Here is an 18,009-nt window from a genome sequence, read left to right as displayed (position 1 = left end):
ATCTCCTCCCTCCTCTTCGCCCAAGTTGAGGGGTGGTTTGGATTTAAACGGGATCGAAAGTGTCACTATTCATCTCAGCCACCCCGAAAACTATGGGTTCGACACTAATATTAGTATTTTTTTATCATTTTTATGTATCCCCCCCTGCCCCAAGATGCTGAATTTGAATATAAACGGGATCGGACGTGTTACTGTTCAAATCAGCGACCCCGAAAACTATGGTATTAGTCATTTTCGGTCATTTTTATATACACCCATCCCCCAAGTTGCTGGGCTGAATTTGGATTTAAACATCATAGAAAGTGTCACTGTTCTTTTCAGCGACCCCGAAAACTACAGATTCGACACTAATATCGGTCATTTTCGATCATTTTTAAATAATCTCCCCCTCTCCTAAGTTGCACCGTCAAAGTGATATGATAAAAACTATGCCAGGTCTGAACCTTATCTATGTTGAAAATTTGACGAGATCGGTCGGGTGGTTTAAGAGTGATGAATTCACAAAGACAGTCACTTTCCTTTTCCTTTTCCCTCCTCTCCCTCCCCTATGTTACACTACCAAATTGAATAGTTAAAAAACACTCCCAAGCCTGAACCTCATCAACGTTGACGTTGAGATCGGTCGGGTGGGTCAAGATATTAAGAGTCACAAACAGTCACTTTAAATTTTATAATATAGATTGAAAATGCAGTATATAAAACATCAAAGGAACTAATAGCGCCCAAACGAATGCTTGTGCTTGATTTTCAGCAAATAAAAGATCTATTGATGAAAGAGTATCACACGGTGACTAACTACAAAGTTGGAAGATAAAAATTTCATTCTATGAAGCAAGAATAGGTCAAACCGGTCAGGATTACATTTTCAATCAGAAAAAGCTAACCGCTGCAATTTTGGCATATTCCGAGATGATGCTATGAGAGACCAGATAGTCTTCGGTGTTGTTTGTGAATCTGAGCGACGAAAGCTGTTGTCTACACCTGACCTGATTATGTCTAAGGTTATTGATACCATCAATCAATTCGAGTTGCTGAAGAAGTTGCTGAATTTTATATATATATATAAAAAGATTGATCAGCTATGTAATAATAGAACACCGCATAGTAACAGTTACAAAAGGAAAACTCAACTGCACTTTCCTAAATGTAAAGATGTGAGCGGTGTCGTAAACGGCACCAGTGCCCAGCCAAAGGAGCTAAGTGCCGGAAATGTGGTCAATTTAACCATTCTGCCTTAAGCTATAATAATAGATTCCCATCTCCTACTAACATTACAAAACTAGTAAATTATTTTCCACGGAATGATAAAATTACTAGTAACGAACAACCACCATCAACATCCAAGGATTATGAACACGCTTTAGATATTGGCTACTTGCTCCATGTATGATGGTTATGCATTGAAGTCAGTAAAAGATTTTCATCTTAATGGCTTCACAATAGAAACAGGACAAAAAGAAGAGCCAATACTATCAGCAAGAGTTTTCTCAGATGCAACTAAGGAGCACACAGTTAATCAGTCAAATAAAGAAGATAACAGTGGGTCAGTTGAAATATTAAACTGTAATGGAGTGAACTTAACCTTTACAACAGAAACGGAACTGCAATATTCTGTAATATCAAACATATGTAGAACTGTTTAACACAGTAAAATTACAACCTATTTTAGTGGAAACGGTCCAATGGGATAAACGTAATCTTACCTTATTAGCAAAATTAGTGACACTAGTGATAGCAAATGGAACCAAATATAATTGTGAGTTCAAAGTATGCCAGAAATTTATGGATCACGGGATTATAGGGTGTGACTGGTTGTACACCTTCAGTGAGAGGATATCAATGGTAAATCAAAGTACATCAAGTGATCTTACTATTTCTACAGGGAGTAGCTTTCACTCTGCGCCGCGAAAGTGGATGACGAGTTGTGAACAAAATAGACAATCGATTTCAGTAGTACAGAAGGGAGAAAAGGAGGAACGAAAATGCAGAAATGAAAACAAGTTCACCAACCAAGTAGTTGTAAAGGATGAACGGATGAGAAACGAATTACTTCTGGAGTATAGGAAGGAACGCATCACTTTAGAGGGTGAAGGAGACTTAGTGCGGGTAACAGAGGACCAATATAAGAATTTGAAAACTAGTAAGTATCAAGACCGACACGAGTCAATCCGAAGGAACTGATATCGAGAAAATGAAGATTACGTCGGTACCTAAATGGACACAACCAAAGGATAACAAGTAAGGATGGTAACCGGACAGCTACGTTTGCAAATACACTAAGAGATTACAAGAAGAGATGAAACGTATTGGAATTAAACTCAGACTATAACAAAAAGAAGAAGGGGTAATGTAGAGGATTAGAGGAGAGCGCGACAGAATTTTGAACATACTTGAAGAAGAAAAAGAATAATAATTTTGTCTTTGTTTATAACATATGTACCGAATTGAATATCGAATAATTGTTAAGGCCGATGCCATAGCGACTGAAGTTTAGAGCCCAACTAAGGAATTGTTAAGTACAATAATTGTGTAGTAGGAACTTAGTAAGCGGGCTAGAGATTAATGTATGTAAATAGTGGCATCAGAGGGGACATTTTTACTATGTGTAGTTATACCATGTTATGATAATAAAGATAGTTGTGACAACCGAAACTATCCAAGTTAGCCTTATTGCTTAATGGTGTCTAATTAAGATCAAGTCTGGGTTGTTGTCTTAATACATACTATTAGCAATGTTGGTTTATGAAATCTAATACCGCCCAAGAAACAAATAGAATACTCGTTGAGCACAGTTTGCTGCAATATTACTTATATCTATGAGAATTGTTAGGTTTCTAAAGAGGCGAAAAGCAGTAATTAAGAAAATTTCTCTTCCCCTCTGTAAATAAAGCACTGTATAGCACGTATAAGACTGGAAAATGTTATTTTTGTCAGAAATGTTAACGCAAGAAACGGTCAGGGAACGAGTTAAATTCTTCATAGGGGACAAAACAGAGAGCTTTTGTTTCTAGAGGCAGCAATGAGAAGGAAAACGGACAAAATATCACGGCCGAAAAATCGTTGCCCCAAACCTCGCGTGGGCAAAAAATCGCCACCCATAACCTCGTGGGGCCAAAATGTCGCCGCCCAAAACCTCGTGGGCCAAAATCTCGCCTGGTCAAAACCTCACAGACGAAAATTTTGCTTGGTCAAAACCTTTCGAGATGAATCCTCTCATTAGTATTTACCCAATGAGTCTCTTAGTGGGTTTTCTTGGGGGTATTCCCGTTTCCTCCACTTTCTATATTCCACCATTTTCGTCAACCTGATCATGTGAAATTATATTATATATATATATATATATATATATATATATATATATATATATATATATATATATATATATATATATATATATATATATATATATATATATATATATTGGTCTAGGAATTAATTCGTGCGGTTGGTACGCACACATTGAAGCTGTAGTACAAACACAAAATACATAAATACCTTAAGAAAAATATTGTCCATCGCTAGCCACCACTTTCGCTCATCTGTCAGGCAATGTACGGATTCCGTGGCGAAAGAAGTCCTCATCCTTGGAAGCGATCCAGTCAGAGACCCATGTTTCGATATCTTCTGAAGAAGTAAACCGCTGTCCAATCAAATCGTTGTTCATGCAATCGAACAAGTAGTAGTCCGAAGAAGCAACGTCTGGTGAATACGGCGGGTGGGGTAAAACTTCCCATCCGACATTTTCTAAATAGGGTTTGACCGGTTTTGCGACATGTGGGCGAGCGTTATCATGTTGAACAATAAGTTTATCATGTCTGTTCTCCCATTCTGGTCGTGTTCTGGCCAGAGCTTGCTTCAAACGCATTAATTGTCGTCGATAACGTTCTCCATTCATAGTTTCACCCGGTTGCAGCAGCTCATAGTACACCACACCTTTCATATCCCACCATATGCACAGCATAATCTTTGCACAGTGAATATCTCGTTTTGGTTGTGATGGACCTGGTTCACCTGGTTTCACCCAGGCCTTTTTTCGTTTAGGGTTCTCGTAATGGATCCACTTCTCATCACCCGTAATAATTCGATGCAGAAACCCCTTTCTGCTCTGTCGTTGAAGCAGCAATTCGCAAATGGTTTTTCGTCTTTCAACGTCTCTGTCTTTCAATTCATGTGGAACCCAATGTGACATCTTTTGAATCATTCCCATGGCTTTCAAGCGTTTGGAGACTGTTGTTTGATCAACACCTAATGCTGCTGCAAGTTGTTCCTGCGTTTGACACGAATCCTGCTCGAGCAATGCTGTCAATTCTTCGTCTTGAAATTTTTTTGGCTGTCCAGCTCGCTCTTGGTCTGCCAAGCCGAAATCACCACTTCTAAACCGTGCAAACCACTTCTGACACGTTCGCTCAGCTAGAGCATGGTCACCATACACTTCCACCAAAATACGATGACTTTCAGTCGCACTTTTCTGCATGTTAAAGTAATGCAGCAGGACACCCCGCAAAAACACTTTATCAGGCACAAATTGCGCCATGTTCACTTAACTACAAACTGGTGTTGTTGACGCTTTAACACTTTGAAAGCCGGCGTGTTTCTTTTAAAAAAATACGAAGAAACCCAGCCATATTTGGTGTTTTTCAATAAGGAGTTCAAAAATATTCTACAGGTTAATATGTGTGTTTATTACACCACATGAAAGGTCTGTGCTTCCTCTACATTCACAAACAAACATTACAAGCATACATGCGTCATAAGGCGAGCTATAATGGTTTATCTTGGATATGAATTTCGATATAGGAAAAAAGTCCGTACTTTGAGTTCTTAAGTGTACCTAGCCTTGGTATTATAAACACGGTAATATTCTTGCATGCAGAGACCCACACCACAATCAGGACACATCCACGTTTTTTCTTTCGCTTCCGTTTGCCATCATATACTTTTCCTACATCAGAACAGACCTTACAATATCTAGTAAGTCTCTCTTTTTTTTCCGTAGCAGGAACCTTCTTTGCAAAATGTATCCCGGTCAATCTGTTGGGTCCAGTTGAGGTTTGAGGAACTTGTTGAGCTTCGACACATGCTTTTTCACTCAAAGCTTCCTCCCACTTTCTGCAGAAAGTCTGCTAACTGCACATTGTTCTTCTCTTGTCTACTTCTAGTTTTCTTGTATAGTATCCATGCATTTGCTCCTGACATATTCAACAAGTGGAAGAACAGTTTCTTCCACCACTTCAGTTGCTTCCGATTGAAGGGGTAATACGCCACTAATTGATCACTTTTGTCCACACTAACTTTGTTTATATTGTAGTCTAACACTACGTTCGGTTTTATCCTCCCGTTCTTTGATTTCACGGTAACTTCAGTGGATGTAGCTTGATGTTTAGTTGAAAGCAACAAGACATCCCTTCTGTCTTTGCATTTCACACACAAAAGATTATCTTTACGCTGAAACACCATATCACTTTTTTTTCAGTTTCTTTTGGACAATTGTAGCTTTAGGCAAGTCTTTTCTATTTGGCATACACGTTCCAAAAGCCATTGTGTTCCTTTCCCACATATTATCAGTAACTTTAGGACAAGTGTAGAACCGATCCATGTAAATAGTATGTCCTTTATCAAGATACTTCGCAAGATCAGGATCAAGTTCTGCATCGTCATGGCCATCCTCAAATTCCAACTTCCCTTCTGATCCAGAATCAATATAAATTTCATCTAATAAATCAGCAATATTCTGTTCACTAGTTTTCTTGCCATTCTTGTTCATTGAGTCTGCAAAGGGAAAAAATTCACGGAAGCACACCTGCCAAATAGCTCTCTGCAACATGCTACGAGCTCAAATGCGACTACTTATTGTTCTCCCTTCCTGCCTATAACGGACTACATTTTTTGCTTACCAGGGTGTAGGAGCATGCAGAGGTATCCCTACAGATTCTGCAAAATCATCTTGCACGTCTCTGGCATGCAATAAGGAATCCTATATAATAACATTTGCTTGCACGTCCATAGCACGTGCATGGCCAGCTTGGCCAAAATACCGTGCTCGTGCTATGCACGCGCATGGCTTTCAATGTGTTAATCCACTGCCCTATACTACGAACGATACGCGATGACAGGGGTTTGCAACACATGTGTGGATACACGGAACTGTGGGACGCTCCGTTCGTTGCGCCATCTCTTGTCCACCCGCACGAATTAATTCCTAGACCAAATAAAAAAATCCCAAGCCCAAAACACATCTATGTTGAAAATTTGATCGAGATCGATCGGGTGGCTCAAGAGATATGATGTCACAGTCATTTTCATTTTTATATACATTGATTTCCAATGCACGCGTTAGAATTTTTCTTGTCATTATTTTAATGCAATTATGTGTTATTACTAAATATATACATATAGCAATATATAGAACATTCTACATCGAAGAAATCGTCGTGACGAGGTTTTATATTAACGTTTCTTCCCAGGGAAGATTACGTCCTACATAGTTTACGTCAGGGGATATTCTGTGTCGCGAGATCAGGACCGCGAGGTTTTGGCCAGGCGAGATTCTGAGACGCGACGTCTTGGCCCGGCGAGATTGTGACCCGCGAGGTTTTGGTCCGGAGATATTTTGTCCCACGAGGTTTTGGGCGGCGAAGTTTTGGCCAGGCGAGATTTCGGCCCGGCGAGATTTTGTACCCAAGCCCAATGAGAAACATAAGGAATAAATATGAAATGAAACCTGTCCTGAGCCAGTAGTCACAGAACCGTATATTATGTAGAAATCATTTACATTAATTTTGTCTTGTGTACTACAGCACTTAAAAGTCTGTACAAATAACCTGTTACGTGTAAAAGTGCCTCAAGGAAAATTGAGCGGACTACCACATTAGATATTATGACTCAGTAAACAGTTGTGCAGTGATCACTAACTCAGAGCATATATCGAAATAAGGGGTAATTCCTGGCTGTTAGCAAATAAAAAACATTTTTTAAAGAGCTGTTGGGGCAACCAACCGCACAAGCCGTTTTACATCTTTAACTAATGGGGAGGTGGGGGATGCAGCTCTTGAAAAGAACACAAGTCTAAAATGGCTGAAAACAGAAAACATTTTGTTCTTGCTTTAGTCCAGGAAGGCTATTGTGCTTCACAAGCTGATATGGCGTTCTACCAGGGACAGCACAAAAGTCGATAGAGCATTTTCGAGAGACTGGAGAAACTATGCACCGTCAAGGTAGCAGAAGACGTCGCGTGACGATACCAGAGCAGGACATTCAGCTTATTGCTGAAGCTCAACTTCAATCCCACATGACTGACACGCATCAGCTTTTCCAGGTTCGCGAGATATTAGTGTAAGGCGTCTTAGGGAAGCTAATTTTCACGCCCGTCGTGCTGCTGTGAAAGAATTTCTCTCGGAAGAGCATGTAAGACAACGGCCTCAATTACGGGAAGAAAATATGAATCGTGATTGGAGAAATGTCTTCACGGACGAATGCACATTTTCTTCCTCAAGTAATAGTCGTGTATCGTCCGAGAGGCTCCAGGCATGATCCCAGATACGTTTTCCACAAACGTCACGGTGGACACATATCTGTATTTGCCTGGGGTTTCATGATATATATATCACAGTGCCTTGAAGTATTCCATACGATAGAGGCGCGTCTTACAGGTGAGGAATATTTTTACACATCTTTTGGAATGTTATGTTGCCATTTGTGCGTTTTCCCTATCCCCATGGAGTAATCAAATTCCAACTCGACAGGTCTTCAATCCATATTTGTCGGCTAGTTCGAAGTTGGTTTTCGGAGCAAGCTGAGCTAGAGGATCTGTATTGGCCTCCGAGTAGTACCGATATGAAAATTGAGAGAATATGGGCAGAGGTCAAAAGGGTGATGAAGAACTGGCTTAATCCGCTTCCATCCACAAAGAATGCTACATGGGACATCGCTGAGGATGCGTAGGAGGAAGTCACCCTTAGTCAACGCTTTCTCCACACACTGAAAGGAACCAAGAAGACTACAAGCGGTAATATATGTAGGAAGTCATTGGATCTCCTACTAAATACTTACATACAAGCAACCCTTTTTAGGTCTACGTATTCACTTTCATTATTTTCTTTTTGTTTTTGGTATGCATTAAAAAAAAAAAAAATATGTCACTTTCGCCGTTAAACAAAAGTGGAAAAAGAAAACAGTAAACAGGACTCGATCGTGAGAACACTCTCATTTTCCCCTGAGTCATGGCGAACTGCCACAATATGAGATGTCTATTACTGCTACAACTATTACCATCACTACTATTACTGATGCAGCAACAAGAACACCAACTATTAATACTACATCTACTACTACAACTATAATAATTACTACAATTACTACTATATATGCTATTCCAGGGTTCCAGAAGGTTCTGGAGTCCTATTTCTTTTATTCGATTACACTTAGATTTCAGTGTATACGGGAGTGTCACTATTCATCTCAGAGATTATGAAAAGCATGGACTCAACACTAATATCGATTGATATTCAATTATTTTTACACTGTACTCGTTACGATCTCCATCCTCAGAATGTCTAACCCCACAGTATTTGTTTCCAGATTGTAAGTTATGTGTGTAAGTTATATGTTGGTTTACGTTACTCCAGACGTTCCAGAGTTATGCTGGAACATACATACTGTATATACATAATTACAGTACACTGAGTTTTATTTGCATTGGCTATATAGACTATTAGATTTTAAATATTGTTGGGAAACAAGTAGTATATAATTGAATATTGTAGGTAAGAGACTAATGTTGTTCTTTTTCGTGAAACTATTGTAATAAATTTCGTAGTGTTGTATCAATATGCCGATTGGTACATTGCAATGAATTTTATCTATGGTCTCAGGTCAAATTTTTAGTGAAGTACAAAACATCGGATGATTTGCGACATTAATTACAAAAGCTTCAAGAAAAAGAAGCTTTATGAATATTAGTATATTAGTTTCTCACCTACCATATTTAATTATATAGGGCCTACTACTTGTTTTTCTTATTTAATTTAACTAATATAATAATAACTAATATTTTAACTAATAACTAATATTTATTTAACTAATATTTAGTAATATTTTAACTAATATAATAATAAAACATTACAAATGTTTGTAATATACACAACTTGATTGCAAAGAAATCCTCACACCTTCTCGAAGAAACTTTTCAATTTTTTTGTTTTTTAACAACTGGTTTAGTCAATCATGCACTTCAAATCGATTTTCTCCTCAAGCTATATAAAAATGAGAAATTGGTGTAGTGGTTTAAGCATCTCACTTGTGAATAAAAGGTCGTAGGATCGAATCTAAGAACTGAACATCACAATTTTTATAATTTGCTGTTAATATTTCACCCAAATAACACGAGAATAAAATAATTTCTGCTACTGTGGAAAATTGAGAACGCTGTATCGAAAATTACCATATAATTTCCACCTACTTGACGTAGTCAACTTACTCGGTTTGTTGGTTTACTATATTTCTCCTCTGTCTTCGCTATCTCCATTGTTTAACACAGCTTTCTTTTATTTCTTCATTAGCACATCTTACCCTCTTTCAATTTCGGGGAGCACGGTGTTTCCATTTACTTTAATACATTCTATTCGATGAGACAGAATCCTCGGTCTCTCATATGTCCAAACCGCCCAGATAGATCTCTTGCCACCTTTCTAATAATGATGAGCAAGATTTCAGGATAGTTCATTTTAAATAAACTTGCATCAAACCAGTTTTTAATTACTACGAGCAATGTAATCTTTCACATTATATATATATTTTTTATGTTACTTTCCGAAGAGGATGCAATATTTCAGTTGGAGACAGTGAATTTTTACATTCTAATCATAATTAATATTTAACTCAAAATTAGATATAATGGCAGCATAGAAACGTTAAGTGGGTAATAAAGCAATTCAAGCCAATATTATTATTTCAATCTGTATCGCAGATTACAATTATCACGAAAAGAAATAGAATATTCGTACTCCAAAACTGATTTTATCGAGCATGATTTGACATTATGAGAAACTTAAATGAAATTAAACAATAAAATATATTTAGCAGTTGAGTTTTATTACATTGGTTTACTAAAATATTAAGTTTTACAAAAGTTAACAGTTTCAACGAGGAAGTCAAGAATCGAAAATCGGACGTTCAATTCCGAAGTCTACGTGCTAATCATTTAGCTAAGAGAATACTTTCTTCACAGGTTAACGTCTCTGAGCATTAAGGCTATATTAGAGGTAGGCTTACATTTTAAAGAACCTTTTTTGGTAATGCGTTCAAAGCTGTTAAATCGGGAAGCGAGCTCGTAATCTACTGTGCCACCAACACAAGCTTCAAAGTGATCTTACTAAATATGTTGAATTTGACTTCTCATCACTGCTAGATTGGTTGATGAATGTTTCATATTTTATACTAAATTCCATGAGCACTGAAGCGAAATAAGTAAAATGATGGAATTGATAGTTTGAGCTGCCCACTATTGCATGATAATTATCATGCACTTCATTTTTATAAGCATGTTCTTATAGCAACTATATCGATTTCTCAATATATTAATTTCTTAATTAAATTGAAGATATAAAATTGTGTCTCACATAGTAGCTAATACTCATGCTATAAAGTATACAACAAGTAAACATTCCATGTAAATAAATAAGAAAAGTACGATATTACAGATTACTGGAATTACGATTTAATTCAATTTGAACCAGTATACATTTTCTATATGATTGTTCAAATCGCTTTATAAAAATCCAGATTATAATGAAATATATATAAAGGAATAGGTACCAGGAACATGAAAAACTTTCATTTGGACGTGTGCATTCAGGTTGGGATTCAACTCAGAAATCTGTTTCCATTAACATTTTTTTAAATATATATATAGCGTTTTTGTACATGAATGATAGACATGGCGATTAAATGCGACTGAGGTTTGAAACGTAACAGTTAATCTGTTTTTCAAGCACTTCAAAGGAATTTTATATTAAAAACAAAGTTTCCCTATATTGAGAAAAACGGACCTCATGCAGTTTGGCTCTTTTGCCGTCTTTTGCTTTTACAATTTCAACAGCGTTATTAAACCCGCTTCACCACGGAGGAAACTTATCAAACAATGCGCTGTAATCTTGCTAATAGAATCGCTTCAAGCGCAGGTTCACACTTGGAATATTAAATAGCCATTTTCTGCTTTTTTCAGTAATTTCAACTGAAGACATTGATTGATTTTGCATACTGGAACTGTGCATTAAGTAAATTGTATGCTCATCGCAGAAAACGTAGTTTTCTCTCCTTTAAACTTTACATCTTTGTGAGTGTTCATAGCACCTGTACACTGTTGAGTTGAGTTGATTTGTAGTTTAGCGTCCCTTTCAGCAGCGAGGCTATATGAGACGGGACCTACTGATTAACGTGGAATCCGAACCACATGAGCTCCCTCCGGGAATCGAACCCGGGTCTCCCACTCCAAAGGCGCGTACGCTAATGCTTAGCCACGAAGGATCTCCACCTATGTACTGTATTCAGTTGTTCTCCCTGTAATTTTGCCCGGAATATTTTTCGCGTAATAATTTGCCCGACTAATGTTTTATAACAATAAAAGGAAGCTAAAAATCTGATGAAGAACAAAATAAGATGAAAATTACTTACAGAGGCCATATTCTGTAAAGGAAGCGAAATAAAATAAAATAAACACACCAAGTATGATAACAGAATGTTTAAAATAAATAAATAAATTAATTAATTAATTAAAATACATCAATTCATAAATGCTATTGAATGTGAAGTAATTCCATGTGGCACTTGGACCTTCAATTGAGTCTATGTTACCCTGCTGTTCTGTTCGGGTCTATTTGACTCGAAAAAGATTTTGATTTTTCGTAAAATTTATGAATAATTTCCTACGGTGAATCAGGTTTGTGTGTTTTATTCAATTCAGTTTAAGTTTTCTTAAAGTTTCGTATTTTAAATTTTATCAATTTTCGAAATTTTTATTCATGTTTCTAATGTACTGTTCGGGTGAATATGACCCGAATAAGTTTTTCAGTGGGATTATATGTTACGAGAATTTTTCAATTTGTTTTTGATTCCTATGTCGAAACATATGTTCGTTTCTTTATTTCTTGGTCTGTCGGTCTTTTTTCTCTCTACCTTTGTTTAACTATATTGCATTTTTGGGATAAAGTGGATAAACAATGTTTTTATTTTTCAATAGAACAATTAGAAAACAGGTTTCAGTCTTTGATTCCTAAAAGGAACATGGTTTCGTTTCTATCGCTTTTTATTCTTCTTCCTGTGTATGGGTGAAGTAGGGGTACTTGCAAAGGTTACGACATTTGTTAAAAGAAAATGTTTAGCAACGATTGTGGACGTTCATCATCATCTAATACTATATTTCCGCGTTCAACAAAATATGCAGTAACAAGAATATCAGGTAACAAGTCTCCATTTGAAGCAAATGTTGATACTAGGATCATAAAAACGACAAAGAATGAGGGAAAAGAGCGTATGGTGAAAAGTGGAAATATATAGATAGTGTAGTTTTTCAGGCTTACTGTGTATATTGGACTATTGATACTAGCAAGTGTGTACAAATCGCATGGGGAATCCACTAGAGTCTTTGGGATAAGACATCAGGGTAACTATCTTTTGCACAACTTTGTCATTTGAAATATTCTTTACTACAAGCCATGTGTCCTTCGATTTGACAATAAATTTACTGAACAAGAAAGAAGACAAATGGATAGGCCTACAGTGTTTCGAGATGTGCGAGTAAGGTGGATGAAAGTTGTTCCAAAATTATATCCTGAAGAAAAAGTCACAGTTAATGGACGATTGGTAGGATTTAGAGGACATTGTCCTTTCAAACAATACATAATCAGTAAACCGGAAAAATACAGTATGAAATATGACCTTTATATATGACAGTAAAACATCCTACTTACTCAAGGAACATACATATACAGGTAAAGAACCCCGTGCACGACCTAAGAGAAACCAACGTATAGGTGTTGCAAGTGAACTTGTTTTTGAACTTAGGGGTCATAATTTTACCTGTCATATATTTTCACCTCGTTTAACTTACGGCAACATCTTCTTGGGAAAAAAAATAACTGTGTTGGGGTTATAAGAACAAACCTGAACCTCGGAGAACTGTCAAACAAGGTAGTGCATTCATCACCATTTTATTTTACTAACGATACAACTGTTGCAATTACTGTATATTCCGATGAAAAATAAGAACGTTGTGCTTATAAGTACTATTCACACACGAAAATAAATCAGTAACCGAGTTGACAACAAACCAACATTATACTGTTATATCATACAACAAACCCAAAGGAGTTCTATACACCCTAGATCAACTTGAGAATTCATACAGGTAAACGTAGAATCAACAGATGATTGATAATACTGTTGTATGATATAACTTATGTTATCATCTTATGTTTTGTGGACTTCAATTCGTCGAAGCTAGAAACAAGGAAAGCTCTTCAAAAGCAGGTGGTAATTTAGAACTGAAATTCTCTCATCTTAGGTGACATACAATCTAGACAGAAATGAAGAATATCAGAAGCCACAGTAGTAACCACAAAAGCAGGCACTGCTATCAGACATGTAAGGTGTAAATATTGTCCATCATCCAACAACAACAAAACAGACTTCGGTGTGCTCTATTTGCATGACATAAATGCCATGCACCTTTTTACTGTCTATATTATAAATAGATAATTCTATCATAAATTTATTTTATAAAACAACTGTTTGAATATTTACAATACAGTTGGAATTTAAAAATAAGTGAATAAATAAAACAGCTCGATGCCTAGAGCGACACTTTCACCAACTTAAGTTCTGAAGATTTCTCGTGAGAAGCATCACACTAAACACTTCCAAATACATTGAGACTAATGTTTGAGAAAAGGTCAATGGTTCCTCGCAGAGAAACGATTGATTATCCTTCAGTTTGTTTGTTTTTTTTTTTTTTTTTTTTTCGTGTCATTCATATCTTTCATTTTAATGTCTTACAGTAGGAATACTTCTAGTTCTTTACCTTTGGGTATGGTACCCTGTATTGAGGCGAAATTGTCTCTTAGAACTGCCATACTTATTCTCTGTATAAGGTGCTTGCTCTGTCATAGCCAGATAACTGCGTGATACGCCTGCCTATTTCTTTTATAAAGTTAATACCTTCTCTGTCCCATGAACCACTGGATTAATAGCGATACTTACAAAATGATATTTCTCCGCAAGATTACTGTATTTTCTCCTTTTTTCCGTTTCATTTCGGCTGGCTATATTTCCCGCCTGAATTGAAAAAAAGGGGAGATTGGAAGGAGAGAACGTATCTGAACATGTAAAGTCCTAAATTAGCGATTTTACCTCTCTTCCACGGTATCAGAGTTATCCCATCTGGTCTTTTTCCATCTTTTTTGCTATACCCAATGGGTTCTCTTATTGCAGGTATGTCGGCTGAGATTAGTATTCTCATTATAATGTCATTAACATCTGAGTGGCGAGAGTGTCTACATGCGCTTCTGAAACAAGAAAGGCTATGTAAAACTTTATTTACTTCGCTCTTACATGCTTGACATTTGTGGGCTTCACATATATCTGCCCTTAGGCGTAACACTATGACTATTCAGAAGCATTCATTACTTAGTGAAGACCGAGCGTGGGCGAAGGTAGGGCTCTGAGCCAAGCATCTGTTTCTAAGGAGGAAGCAGAGACTAATCTGGCTTTGTCTTCTAAGTTGTCTGCTGACTGGAGTAAAAAGAAGGAGTGTGATTTAATGATAGGCATATCCCATTTGATTTGTTTTGATCTGGTGTTCGTTTCAGGTAATTCTAAGCCAACTAATATTGACCAAGTTGTAGAGCAACCCTCAATCTCAGAAATTCCGTGAGAAATTATATCGTGGAGAAGTGATTCGATTAGACATTTGGAACCATAGAATGATGCCAAGAAGGCGGGAATAGCAATATCTAAGGATCGTCGGATGCCTAATCCTCCAAAATTGATCGGAAGAGAAGCCTGAAGCCATGCATTATGAGTAAGAAAACAATTAAGGATGGATTCTAATCCAGATTTGATGGAGTTATCGTAACGTTCAAGTACATCTTTTTTCCTTGGCATGGTAAAAGAAGTTCTTAAATAAAAAGCTGAGTGTGCCGATATTAATGACAATCGTGGGAAATAATTCTCCAGCTTGGTAGTCTTCTCAATTAATAAAGATCTTGCATCAGAAGAAAGGGCAGAACCCAAGAGAAAAGCGTTTGAAGGCGACATTAATTGATTGCCTGGGGCCGCCTCATTAAACATGATGAAGAATATATTTGTCTGTTCTGGAGGTGTTTCCGGGAAGCTAATCTCACATTTGTAGTAGTTTAATTGGAGGCCTATTAAAGATGACTTTGTATCGATACCATTTAATGTATTTAGTATGGTATCCGGGTCTCCAGATATAGTGCCATCGCCCAAGTACCATATATTTAAATTTATATAGTGTTGACGATTGGTTGTAGCGTTAAGGCAAATAATGCAGGACCTAAAGGGTCTCCTTGCTGAACTCCTCTTTGGGATAAGATAATGTCTGTGCCGTATAATAAATAACTGACTTGAGCGTAACTCTGGAGTACGTACGAATAGATGTATGGAAAATTGTCCTTAGCGGCAGTGAGCATTGCATTCCGGTCTAATTCGTTAAAAGCATTTTTAAAATCAATCTTTAGGAAGACTTTAGGCTTCTGATAAGGGTAGGAATAATACATACGTGCAGCATGTGCTGCTAGTTCTGCCCCATGTTGAATGCCTACTCCTAGTTGATGTGGAGAAAGGAGTTGAAGTATCTAACTTTTAATTCTTCCGCATATTATTTTAGAAGAAAGTCTTCTCCATGTGTTTCCTATGACGGTTGGTCTAATACCTTCACATTTCTTTTTTAATGCGATAAGAGAAGCTCCGAAGAAAATTGGTCTTATTTCTATTGGCACATCTCCTGACAAAATCAAAGAGAGAAACTCGCAAGTGATCTTGGTAAGGCGATCTTTAGAGTCATGAATATTGTAAAGAATTAAGTCCTTGAGAACTGAAGGGCGCATGCTGTCTATTCCTCCAGCTGAACCAGGGGAGCGCGTTTAGAAACTCGCCAACAAAATTTTATTAACTTTAATATTATAATCTGCTAAATTAGGTGCAATAAATGTATAAGAGTGTGGAGGATGTTTTTCTTTTAAGGATCTTAAAATAGCAAGATCTGATGGAGTAAAAGAATCCTCAGAAATGAGAAGTCTGACAGCACCGTGTATGTCGCCATCAGCTAGTTTATTTTCGATATGTTTAATAAAGAAGTCGTTAGGTGATTTGTTAAGACTTCTATATCGTTTGTCTTTGTTCGTCATACTTCTATCATTACATGTATTGCCTACCAAATTTAAAACTTCTTTCATCAAGTTATCAACAAATCTTATCTGTGTGCCGCATGTGTTATATTCTCCTTTATTGTGTTACATTCTCCTTTATTGTGTTATATTCTCCTTTATTAGTTATCAATCTTGGTTGAATTTTTGTAAAGCCTAATTATATTGAAGTACTAGTAACATGTGGATTTTAAGGTGAATAGAGGCATAGTAAAACAAAAACTCGCATTAATTGGTAAAAGCCATTTCATCCTGGTTAAAGATATTTCAAAGTAATACATATTCAAAAGTAAAATACTGTGAAAACACTTTAAAGTTTTCAGTATATTTAGGTATAAATCAAAATTTCTTTAATTTTTGTTCTTTTAAGAGAACGTACAGTTAATGCACTGTAAAAAGAAAAAATATTAAAATATTTTCTTAATAAAATAATATTAAATAAATTAATAGTTGTTTTAATACTAAGCCCTCTTCTAATGAAATTCAATAATAGGCCATACCGACCCGAAGAGAGAGAGAGAGAGAGAGTGAGAGAGTATATATATATATATATATATATATATATATATAGTAAACGGGAACAGAACAGCAGGGTTAAAGAAATTAATTGTGTATCAATCAATCTGAAAGAGAATCCAAAATTCTCGAGAAAATACTACTCTTATGCTACTATTGATTAATTAGCTGATGAGGGAACGAAGCAATTTATTACTTATTTCTCCGGACCGCGTTGGCTGTGGTAAAGCGCTCACTTCTGGAACGGGGAGTTCTTAATTCGATCTCAGCTCTCGCCAAAGGGCTCTGTAGTAGACAAACACTGTGTGCGTACGTTTCCTCGGGGTCCTGCCGTTTCCTCTCACTTTCATCATTCCATCATTATCATGAATATCACCATGGTGCATAATGATGGGACGTTAAACTAAAAATAAAATACTCATTTCTCAATTTGCAATTATTAATTATCACAGACGTGCTCGGATTTAGCTTCAAGTAGTTAAAAGTTAAACTTTACCAAAAACAAACAATCCTGTACTACTCAGATTCTTTATTTGGTTTAGAAGAGCTGTAAGCTGAAAAGAGGAATACGGAAGGCGAGAAGACAGGTTTGTTGAAGTCCTTTCTCTTCATTGTTATTCTTATTACGATAATAGAGCATTACATGGCGTCACAAATTAAGTTTTATGGAATTTTGGTGCTGTTTAATTACCTTTCCTGTTGTGATTTTCATTTTCCTCTCTCCATTAATTTTCCGGAACAAAAGCTTGCGAAATTTTAACTTGCAACCTATGAATGAATATACATTAAAAGAAAAATTGAACTCACCTATGAGCAGGAAAGAAAACAATTGTAGGGTATTTCTCCATCGTATATTCCCATGCTAGATCATTATTATCACCATCTATGTAGGTGAACATCACATTCTTTACTCCTGAGAAATACTGTGCTACCGTAAGATAAGTGTGAGCGATTCCCCCGCAGAATCCGCAATAAGGAGCAGTATATAACACCACAATATCCTAAAATACCGAGCAATCAATAAAGATCAAATAATAACAAGGTTTACTTCTCC

The 18,009-nt window shown here is 36.6% G+C and overlaps 1 protein-coding gene across 2 annotated transcripts in view; it reads right to left on the bottom strand.

Annotated features, from left to right (window-relative positions):
* The window catches only part of LOC145664458 (thioredoxin domain-containing protein 11), a 506,348-nt gene that overhangs the window by 155,521 nt on the left and 332,818 nt on the right, over window positions 1-18,009 (bottom strand). For both annotated transcript variants that reach the window (XM_081731156.1, XM_081731155.1), the window contains exon 9: window positions 17,763-17,956. In XM_081731156.1, coding sequence (XP_081587282.1) covers window positions 17,763-17,956 — 194 coding nt within the window. The remainder of the gene's footprint in view (window positions 1-17,762; window positions 17,957-18,009) is intronic.

This window comes from Thermobia domestica, chromosome 11 (assembly GCF_964235325.1).
Source record: "Thermobia domestica chromosome 11, izTheDome1.hap1.1, whole genome shotgun sequence".
Taxonomy (NCBI): domain Eukaryota; kingdom Metazoa; phylum Arthropoda; class Insecta; order Zygentoma; family Lepismatidae; genus Thermobia; species Thermobia domestica.
Note: the sequence above shows the minus strand (reverse complement) of the source record. Positions and strands in the feature narration are given on the sequence as shown.